Genomic DNA, 11,898 nt, shown 5'->3' with positions numbered 1-11,898 from the left:
CAAACCTGACAAACCCAGGAGCCATTGAGGTTCAAGTCTGTTATCAAGCGGAAGATGATGAAGTGTTAGTGAGCTTTTAAAGTGTAGGCAGTGGTGGACAGACCATAAATAAACTATGAAACAGAAATAAACTTTGTTTTCCCCAAATAAAAAGTCCTGTTAAAGATTTGTGCAATATTTTTGCTGGGTCAGCTCCTGGGAATAAAACGTAAGCTCTGCCAATTTCGCCGAGAAGACGTTTAAAAAATACCGATCCAGAATTATGCAAGACGGTGTAAGAGAGAGCTGTTACACAGAAACATTGATATGAAAGTTGAAAGAAATCTTAAAGAATGTATTTTTTATAAACTTGAATCAAAAAGTATTTTGGACGTTACATCAGAAAAACACAATATTTCCCAACTTCTTCCGAAAGCAGTTGTTTTCACAATTGAATGATATATTTTTTGATAGTGTCATTCAATACTATGAAATGAATCATTAAAAGCTGAATTTGGCATCCATGCCAAGGATGGGGAATAACATCTGAATGATTTAACTCAGCAGAGTATGAGAGATTTAAAAATCTCCAGGAACCTTTTCCTCTTGTTTCAGGTGTTCTCCCAGTCGCTGTGAACATGGCGGCCTCTGCAGTCAGACATGGTCCGTCTTCCATTGTAACTGCTCCAACAGCGGCTACGGCGGAGCCACCTGCCACAGCTGTGAGTAACCTGCCAAAAGATGTTAACTCAAACTCACTGAGCAGCAAACGCTCACAAGATCAGAATGCATGCATCATTGAAGTCTAAAACTTAAAATGGGAAACTTACCAAGTTTCACCTTGTTAGATTTCTGCAATGTTCTTAGTAAGAAAACATTTTAAAAACCTTCGATTTAAGTGAGTATTTTGGTATCCTGTTCTTCCTTTCTTATACTGATTTTACATTATTACAATAAGAACGCAAAACGATCTCTTTCTAAATATTAAAAGGTCATTAAATCAAAGAAGGACTATTTTGACCTAAATATCTAAGGCACTTGTAAAACGTGGGTTTAAGCCTTGTATTGTTTTATATCTTCTGTATCTCTTTTTTTCTACTGGTGCAGCTATGTTTGATCATTATTACTGATCTGTTAAGTAATTTTTTTCTGTTGTTATGGTTTAGGAAACTGTCAAGTTAAAAGTGACAGATAGCTGATGACCATTCATAGGAATCCTGGATAAAGTGAGCAGTCACATCTATAAGGAAGGCATTCTGGACATTTTTACTGTAGCTGCTGCCTTTAAAAATGTATAAACCAAATAGATTTGATCCAATTCTAGTAAGTAATTTAATTAATTAATAGATCCTCATTCAGCACTAAGAAAAATAATGAGTTGAACACATTCATGTCAATAGCTAATATTTCAAAGATTTCCATGTAATTTCAACCTGAGGTCAGATTGATGATCAGGGATGCTGCAGAAACTGCACAAGCTCCATCTCAGTTTCTCCTTGCCTTCAGTGAGAATGTCCAATGTCAAAACACTGAACTATTTATAGAATAAAAAACATGACATGTCAACATAGACGCGTCATAACACTTGTCAAGCTTGGCAATGGTAGGGGATGATTTTGGCTTGTTTTGAGGCCACAGGACTTTGACATCTTGCCGTCAGTTGGATAAACAATAACCCCTCTGTTTGTCCAATTATTATAGGGTCAACAAGTAGAGTAATTCAGCACCAGATAACCAGCTAAACTCCTAAATTTAACCTCATTAAAATGACATTGTGGTATCTTAACTGAGGTCCACCCAATTGATACCTCTATATGTCAGTAACTTGCAGCCATTGTCACATGTTTATAGTGCCAATTCACAACACGTCATCTCAAGGTACTTTAGAGACGGTACAAACAAAGCATTCAAATTGGTTAAAAAAGCTTTCTATCTAAGGAAAACCAGCTGATTGCATTGAGTCATTTGCAGGGTTTGTTCCTCCTGGATGAGCTTATAGCGACAATACTCTAATATTGTGACTCTATATTGACTCTGCAGCTACCATAACACAGAGTGTGCATGAAGCAGTTGCAGAATGAGGTAAAACTAGCTTTTGTGCAGCACCAAATCTGTATTTGAGGCAGTCACAGTGGAAGAAAACCCCAAACAACATGGATAATAATACCTAATCAATATTTTCTGATGAAAATATACAGCACTTGCTGTTTTATCTCATCATTTGATTTTGATAGCTGGGGAAAATATGGCAATATATAGTGATACTGCAATATCGTGATAATATCGTATCGTGACCCAAGTATCGCGACATGTATCGAATCGCAACACTCATGCCAATACTCACCTCTACATAGAACCTCTGATGCATGAATATATGTTTATTTAAAAAAAAGTTAACGATAAACTAGCTTCATAGGTGTCTCCCTCTAGGAAGACAGGTAAGCAGACGAGTTCTGAGCCGGTTTTCATGTCAAAAAGAATGAAAGAGAGCACGTAAAGGTAGTCACAGATAAAGCTGAGTCCATAGATATGTCTAGGAGAGAAACAGCACTAAACTGTGAAAAACAGACCCAACTCCATCATCTAAAATTGAAGATGTTGACAGTAGCATCCTGGTTCAGGCCTACCCCTTGCAGGAAGGATAGAAAGCCATATAGGGGGAGTGTTGGCCTAGTGGTGGAGTGGTTGTGCTCTGAGAAGGTTGCAAGTACCCGGTTCGTTCCCCACAGCCTGCACTCTTAATCCCACACTGCTCCCAGGGCGCCCATTGATACCCAAGGTGATGGGTTAAATGCAGGGGTAAAATTTCTCCACTGTGAGATCAATAAAGTTCAATTAAAAATATACGGCACCTGATCAGATGTAGCTACAACAATTAGAAAAAGCAGAAAGAGCATAAAGGTTGGGGTTGAATTACCAAATAATGTGGAATTTAGGGAACAGAGATAGAATGAATGAGAATGACGGTCCCTATGTTCTCCAGCAGCCTTATGGTCATTCACACTGAACGAGATTCTAGGGAATTTTTCTCTTCATGCAAGTGCTGGAACACGCTTGACATTTCGCCAACCGTTCATGTGTCCAACGGGACCAACACTTCACTGCATCTTCAAACAGAAGGAACTTCTATATGCTGCTTACTAGTTTCACCTCATTTATCGAGTAAGTGAAGGTGTTTTATAAACTATGGAAAGGCAAACAATGGTCCACCATCCTCCAAAGATTCTCGCCATGAAGCCCAGGAGATAAAGCTGGGTCATGGTCGCTTCCCATGGTACTTCCATCAACAGGTGGCTGAATGATTTTAGAGCCCCACTTATGGCTATATTAAAATAGCTTTTTAGAAAATCACCAGAAACCTCCTGAGAACATTTCCTTCTTTTTCCTATGTCAACATAAATTTTTATTTTATTTTTTATTTCGAATGAATAAAGCTTTATATACCGTGCACCCATGATGAGTTTTGCTTCCTCTCACGTAACCCGGTTTATACTAATCATGTAATTCACAATGCTAGAAACACATCCTTCAATACTTTGCTCCTCACCGCCCTATATAGGGATGATATGTAAATCATTTGCTCTGGTCATGTTATTCACATTTGGTGTCAAACGCACCATAAGCTTATAGCAGCATAATAATAGAGATAATTCAGGATAACCTCAGCTATGTTCTCAACATAAAGCTGTTAAAAAGGGATCCAATAACTAGTGGTAAAATAACCTTTATTGCTCCCTTGACTGCGAATTCAAAGCTTGGGCAGAGGAGTTGTTTTGCAGATTAAGCTAAAATCATTTTGAAATAAATCAACCTTAAAATAAACAAGTTGTTTTCTATTTCAAGTCAAAAGAGATAATTGAAACTTTGTACACATAACTTGGAGGCAGTGAATTTGCTACAAGGTAGGCTTCTTTCCTTCATTTAGTTTCAAAGCAACATATATAAGCTTTATGCTGACTACATCAGCTCTCTATAGCAAGTTTTTTTTTTTTTTTTTTGAGAGGATAAGTTATCTGAAAAAACCTCATTGGCCTTATTCTGTTAATCAAATAATTCCTTAAAATTTTTGGGGCACAATAGTTAAGAGAAGGTGTTTTTAATCAACCAGCAGTAAGGGTTTTAGATGAATGGCAGGTATTATTTCTGTAGTTTTAAGGCAAGCCAAGTTAACTTGTAAATTCAAAGTGCCTTACATAAATTTAACCAAGTAAAAACAAAGACATGATAAAAGTGAGTGTCAAAGTAAATTCCACAGTTGGATCATGGCCTTAAACTGGTACAGGGTTTCATAAAAAAATCATTGAAAGTCATTAAATAATTGTTTTTAATTAAGGCATTAATTGGCATTAAAATGTATGAAATGTAATTATAGTGTCATTTAAAATGCTTTAAAAAAAAAAGGTCCAGTAAAACAGTTTCGTCAGATATATTTTATCAGATATAACTGATTCCGCATGTTTGCGTGGAACTGCTTCCAGTTGATCATAAAGCCGTCAGTTTGGAAAAGGAGTATGAGGTGGAGAAAAAGTTAGAGAATAAGAAAATACAAATATTAGCAGAAGTGGCTGGAAAAAGTGAAATTCAGGACATGGCTGCAGCCTGTCGACAGTTAAGATGAAGAAGGATTTTGCCATGTTTATATATATATATATTTATAAATGAGAATCATTGGTACTTGTTGATGGCATTACAATAATTTGCAGGAGCATTAAAAAGAAGCATCAAAAAGCATTAAATTAGAGTTACTCATTCCTTTATACACTCTGTAATAATACCTCAGTTAAAAGTTTAACTTAAACAGTCAATCACAAAGGCAGCTCTACATAAATAGGTTGTTAACACTGACTTAAAAAAACTCAGGCTTTCAGTACTTTTACAGTCTGCTGGATGTTTGTTTCAGATAAGTTGTGCATAGGAACTAGATAAAGGAGATAAAGAGCTTGACTGCAGCATGCAGATATACAGTAGCTAAAGGCGGGTAGACTTATGGAGGCTTTACTGAAAGGTGCTGGTCTAATACCTTCGTTCTGTCTTTATGGAGCCTGTGCTTTTTCAGCCAGCAACATTGTCTTTCTTTGCATTAAGATTTGATCTGATGAACAAAACTACTTCTTGTAAGTTAATGTATAAAAATATTGCAACAGAAGTAGCATTTTCCAGTTCTTGAGAGCTACTATCCTGTAACCTTTAGATGCATCTCTGCTCCAAGATACCTGAAAATAATCACTTATTACCAACCCTCACTAAAACAGAATGTCTGGAAGGCGATGTTTCCATTTAGCCATTTTATTCATGTGTGTTGGAGAGGAACTGCTTTAAAAGCTTGCAGGATATTAGCTCTCATGAACTGAACTTGGGCACACTGGTTAGTTCTGTATATTTCCATGTGAAGCATTAACCATTGACACCCACAGAGAGTGGTCTCCAGTCCTGTCACAGCTTTCGGAGGTGTGTTTTCTGTTAATGTTTGCATTATTTTCCATCCAGCTGTGTATCAGCAGTCCTGTGAAGCGTACAAACACAACGGAAACACATCAGGATATTTTTACATCGATGTGGATGGCAGTGGACCCATCAAACCACAGCTAGTTTACTGCAACATGACAGGTAAGACACACACACATATACACATATATCCGTCCCTTGCTATATATAGTGACCGCCATGTGTTGACTTCCATTTATTTTTTGTCCTTTTCAACCCTTTCTTTTCTTAACTTTATTTTTGTTCATGGAATTTTAAAAGGAACCAGTAAAAAAAAAAAAAAAACGGTGAATACAGCAGACAGGGTCCATAAGGCTCAGAGTCACACAGACATCTTCAGTTCTGTGTCATGGCTAGCTCTAAAAGTATCAGTTCTACTATATAAAAAATGAGATACCTGCACAGGACATGACAAGCATTTTTTATACTTTACCCTCATATAAGATCTCCAAGGTTTCCACTTCCTCTCACATTTGCATTAGCATATCACAGGGAGAAGGTCAGAAGTTTCATACAATATATCTCCTTTACAATCTCTTTCCATCTTTTTGTCTGAAATAGATGGAGTTTTTTTACTGAGCTATTTCCTGGTTAACAGAGATTGTATAAAGTGTCTGTCGTGTTTCTTTATATTTGTTGATAAATTCCTGAGATACATAAAACCTATTATTGGTCTGATTTCATTGATCATATTTTCCTAAAATGTTTACATTTTAGGACTTTCACAGAAAATGTGAAAATGTCCAGCAGATGTATTCCCTCATATCCTCTAACAGTGACTAAGATCAGGTCTGTTGAGCTTAGAAACTTTGATCTCTGGAGTAATAAAAATATCTTAGAATATTTTTCCATATAAACTCTCCTTTGACCCGAGCTTGTAGTAAATGAATGTGTTTTTACAGGTTTTGAACAGTCCTAATCAGTTATCTTTATATTAACTCTCGTCTTTTTGTAACATATGTTGGGGAGTGAGTTTTCTCCAGCTGCAAGGATGTGTACACCCTGAAGATTAGATTTCTGCTGGCATTACCTTTGTACTTTCATAAATGATTTTATCAGATTCAAGCCTCTTTTCGTTGTCCATTTATTGATATTGTAATAATATTTTCTCAATTTAAGGTATCTGAAGAAAACAAGTTTTATAGATTAAAGGAATTTCTAAATTGTTGTAAGGTTATTAATCCTTTATTATTTGTTTTTTGATAATAAAGCAATTCTTGGTTTCTCCAGTAATTAAGTCTACTGTCTAGATTAGATGGTATGAATTCTGAATCATACTTTATCCAGTATAGAATTCAAGTGTTTTTTTCCTATTTCCCTGTCCTTGAGGACTTTTTTCTAGAAGTTCAATACTGCTACCCAGGGAGATAGTTTAATCAAATTATTATTGAAGATAGAGGTATATCTATCAGGTTCTGTACTGTAGATTTTCACTCAGTGTCATAGTTATGTTATGCTGCACCATAATAATCTTCTATGCAGGGTAGACCTATCCCACCTTTATTTCTTGGAACTTGTAAGGCTTTATTGGTGTTTTCTTATCCCAAATAAAGGATGAAATCATTTTATTCCATTCGTTGAACTGCATGGGAGGCATATCCACTGGCGGTCGCTGAAAGAGAAAGAACAGCCTGGGTGGTCTGTTCATCTTTACTGCCTCTATTCTGTTATACATCCTCATTGGTAATGGTGACCACCTATTACGGTCAGCTTTGGCATCTGCTGTGATTGGGCTATAATTATTGTCATAAATGGAGGTTAAGTCTTAGATATATGAGTACCTAAATATTTTATTGTGCTGGTTTATCCACTGAAATTAGCATCTCCTAGAAATGTTGCCTGTAGGATTGTAGTGAAAGGTAAGGGTCTGTATTTTCTCTATGTGTAGTTTGCAGCCAGAATATAATCTAACTTTTTCTATGATGAGTACAATTCTCATTAGACATATCTCTGGGGAAGTGAGTGTGCTGATTTTCTCCAATACAAACTCCCATTATATCATTTTCCTCAGAATCAAAGGTACATAAATAATAGAGAACTAAGGGGGCATCCCTGTCTGCATCCTTTTTCCAGTGGATATTATCCTGTCTTTGCATCTTTATTGGCAAAACCCTTAGAAAACATAACTCCGAACTAATAAACTTGGATCAAACAGGAGTAATAAAAAATAGACAAACAGTCTATAGTCTGTGTTTAATACTGAGAAGGGGATCTGTACAAGCCACACTCAGTCCTATCTTTACCAGTTTTAAGGATTACCTAAATCACAGCTTGTCTCCTGGATACTGGTGTTTCCCCTCCTTGCAGGACAGAGTTAAAACAATTCTTCAGAACCGGTATTAGTATTTCTCCAAAGGTCATATACCATTCTAATGGGTAGCCATCAGCGCCTGGCATGTTTTATGATTTGTAATCTGATATACCTTTATTTATTTCCTTTTCTGTTATTGTCTAAGTTAGTGGTTTGTTCTGGTCTGTTCCAATCGAAGGGAAGTCTAAAGGTGATAGGAAGCCTGCCACTTCGGTCAGCTCTGCGTCCTGAGATTGGGCAAGGGGAGTTTCAAGGGATCTTTAACCTTTTCAACCTTTTCTATTCCCAAACCCTGACAATAACCCTTATTTAACCATCTGTAGTTCATACCTAACCCTCACTTTCATGGTGAAAACTGAAAAATGGTCCTTACTGATATCAAAACAGGAGCACACAAACTGAAAGCAAAAATATCTTGAATAGAAGGGTCTTTCTGAATGGAGTTTACTTGTTCTCCCTGTGCATGCAAGGGTTCTCTCTGGGTACTCCGACTTCTTCCCAAAGTCCAAAAAAAACATGACCGTTAGGTTAATTGGCTTCTCTAAAATTCTCCTTAGGTGTGAGTGTGTGCGTGAATTGATGTTTGTCTCTGTGTTGCCCTGCGATACACTGGCAACCTGTCCAGGGTGTACCCCGCCATTCGCCCGTAGACAGCTGGAGATAGGCACCAGCACCCATCGCGACCCCAGCAGGGAAGATGGATGGATGTAGGGCCTAAACTGAAGTCAAAGAGAAACAAATGAAGGAAAAACTGATGCTATAGGCTAACCCAACTCGCTGAAGCTCATTGTAGCAACTAAAAATTGTACTAGTCATTTGCATTTGGCACACATATCAGTATGTATGCTTTACAACATCTGGGTCTGCTCCCTATTAGAATCTTGAATAGGTCATTACTGAACTCCTGGAAATTTAGAGATAAAACCTGGTTGCATCAATTAGACCTAAACATGTTGTCAGGGGAGCATGAAGACCAGCCAGTGGCATCAACTCTGTCAGTCTCTTGCCACAAAAGACTATGAATGGGTATATAAAATAAAAACTGTTCAGAACACAGTTCTGTGCTCCTCTTAATGGATGTACTGTTCCAGACACTATCCTTCTATGCAACCAATCATGCTGAACAATGTTGCATGCAGCACAACATTCATTTCAGCTGTCTGATGGACATTGTAGGCAAGACAAAGCAGCTGTTGCAGTAATCAATTCTACAAAAAAAAAAAAAAGACAATGTGAATTTTTGCAAATCCTGCTTGGACATTAGTTCTTTAATCGTGGAATGTCTTTCAGGTGATAAAAGGCTGACTTAGTAACTGCCTTTATGCAGTGAAGGTTCAAGTCAGAGTCCATCATGAACCAAGATTTCGACTATAATCAGTTGTTTCTAGCTTTATAGCTGAAGCTGGGAGCTAACTCTGAATCTCTCCTTCTTTGGTCTGAAAATTATTACCTCAGTTTTGTTCTTATTGAGTTGGAGATCTTCCATATATTGATAGGTTCATAGTCAACTGGTGAAATTGTGATGTAAAGCTCTATGTCGTCTGCATATTTATGGTAACTGATGAGTTTGCTATAATGTGAGCTAAAAGGAGCATATAAATCTTGAATTGGAGGGACCACAGAATGGAGCCTTGAGGAACCCCCCATGTGATTTTTCTGGTCTCTGATTTAAAATTCCTTCTGACACTTAGTGTTACAAGTCCCTATCCTTCAGGTAGATTTAAACCATTCCAGTGCTGTACCAGAAAGGCAGACCCAGTTTTCCAGTCACTTTAATAAAATCAAGTGATCAGTAGCATCAAAAGCTGCACTAAAGTCCAATAATAGCAGCACAGTGGTTCTTCCGGGGTCTGATTTTATATGAATTTCATTGAACACCTTAATCAGGGGAGGCTCTGTACTGTGGTTGGCACGGTAACCTGACTGGAAAACATCAAAGCAGCTTGTCATTAAGAATGCGCTTAACTGTTGAAAAACTTTTTCAATAATCTTATTGATGATGGGGAGTTTTGAGATGGGTCTGTACTTCTGCGGGTCCAATTAGTGTCAGTTTCTTTTTTTCAACAATGGTTTGATTATTGCTGTTTTTAAGGCCCAGGGGAAAAAAACACCAGACATAAAGGATCTGTTGATTTGAATCGTATCAGGCTCAAAAACAGGTAAAACCTTCTTAATAAGCTGTGGGTTAAACATTAAGACAACAGAAAGAAGAGCTTAGCTGCTGAATAGTTTCTTCTAAACTTTTGCAGTTTATTTGGCAGAATTGGGGCATTTCAACAGAGTTTTTTCTAACCGGAGACAGTACTGTTACATTGAGTTGGTGTTTATGTGCAGACTGCTTTTCTAGTATCTTGTATTTTCAGTAAAAAACTTTGCACAGTCATTGCAGGCAAAAGATGGGTGGTTTTGTTAACCTGTCGACTGTGGCAAAAAAAGATTTGAGCATTGTTAATGTGTTTTTTTGTTAATCTCAAAGAAGAAAGATTCTGTTGCATCATTTAGTTGTAAATTTTATTTGTGAAGTTTCTCTTTATAGATTTCATAGTGAACCTCAAGTACATTTTTTTGCCAATTTTTTGCACCCCATCTTTTCTTTTCTCACTGCTGCAGCATTTCTCCATGGAGATTTCATCTTTCCAGAGACAGCTTTCACTTTAGCAGGAGCAATAGATACAATGATGTCTGCAACTTTAGAATGGAATGTTTCAGAGATGACTAAAGGCAGTATGCCCTGAGGCTCCCCTCATAAAGTCTATCTGATGATATGGTCAGAGTGCTGAAGGTCACTCTCTAGGACTCTGGCAGTACTTAGTGTGTTCCTCTTTGTAAATGAGTTGAAATTTGTGAAATTCACATTATTGGTTTTGTTTTAAGCAGGTTTTATATTTAGGGAAACTAAAATCTTAACCAGAACTTTTATACTTGCAACTAAAATTTAGTAAAAAGAAAAAAAACCTTGTCTGTGTGTAAAAGTAAAAAGGGACAACAAAGAGCCTTTCATTTTCTGTTAAAGGCAAGAGGTTTTTTTTTTTTTTTATCAATTCAGTTTTAGTTTTAAACCAGTTTGCAATAAATGTTCTTTAAAGGCATACAGTATGTCTGATCCACAAAAATGTTACATATTAAAATTCTTGGAGGGCATTGATATGTTCATAAATGATTAAGACAAAGGTTTTATGGTTGAAAGAAAATTAGTATATTATTTTAATGAAGTGATGATTATTACATGTTATATTTATTGGTCTACAGATAGTGAGACATGGATGATTATCCAGCACAACAACACTGAGCTGACCACAGTCTCACCTGCAGCTGGCTTGGACCACCACTCGGTCCACTTCAGTTACTCTTCTGAAGAAGAGCAACTTTTAGGTTCAATCATCCAATCAGAGCACTGTGAACAGGAGTTATCCTACCAGTGCAGGAAATCCCGACTTCTCAACACTCCAGGTAACAAATGTTTTTGTTTTTTTTGTTTTTTTGTTATCATTTTAGAGCAGAGTGGTTTAATGTGGTATCATACACCATGAGGAAAAGCTGAAAGTAGAAAACTTTTTTTTTTTGTGTCATCGTAAGTTTGATGTTTGTGCATAGGGGGGCGTAATGCACAAAATATTTAGCTAAGATTGGAAAAGCTGCATGGCATATAAAAGCTATAGATGCCTCATTTTCAACAAGGAGCGTAGGTTTTTTTCAGGCAAAAGGCAAGGCAAGGCAAATTTATTTGTATAGCACAATTCAGTACAAAGACAATGCAAAGTGCTTTACATGGTTTAGATAAAGGAAAATAAAACAGAATCAAAGCAAGTAGGAAAAAATAAATAAATAAATAAAATAAAATTAAAAATGCGGTGCATAAACCAAGCTTAAGTTCACCACCACACCCTAACGTCCATGTTTTTCAAAATTTTGGTTTCCTTTAATACTAAGAGTTAGAATTAGTCATTAAAAAAGGTCATCCATTGTCAAAGCAATACATGGCTAAACTAAGCTGTACCAGCACCAAATGTTATTTCATATTGATGCAATTAAAAATTACGTGCAAACAAACCTTAATCTCCACATGGACCATTTAAAGTAAACCCATCTAAAAAAGAACTTATTCAAGAATAGTCTTTTAAAAA

The 11,898-nt window shown here is 36.7% G+C and overlaps 1 protein-coding gene across 1 annotated transcript in view; it reads left to right on the top strand.

The window, feature by feature from the left end:
* LOC107092384 (contactin-associated protein-like 4) overlaps positions 1 to 11,898 on the top strand; it is a 182,368-nt gene that overhangs the window by 123,189 nt on the left and 47,281 nt on the right. The window contains exons 11-13 of the mRNA XM_015386843.1: positions 595 to 701; positions 5,467 to 5,586; positions 11,024 to 11,224. Coding sequence (XP_015242329.1) covers positions 595 to 701; positions 5,467 to 5,586; positions 11,024 to 11,224 — 428 coding nt within the window. The remainder of the gene's footprint in view (positions 1 to 594; positions 702 to 5,466; positions 5,587 to 11,023; positions 11,225 to 11,898) is intronic.

Source organism: Cyprinodon variegatus, unplaced genomic scaffold (assembly GCF_000732505.1).
Source record: "Cyprinodon variegatus isolate N-32 unplaced genomic scaffold, C_variegatus-1.0 Scaffold17, whole genome shotgun sequence".
In the NCBI taxonomy this organism is placed as follows: domain Eukaryota; kingdom Metazoa; phylum Chordata; class Actinopteri; order Cyprinodontiformes; family Cyprinodontidae; genus Cyprinodon; species Cyprinodon variegatus.
This window is presented reverse-complemented; position numbering and strand designations above follow the sequence as displayed.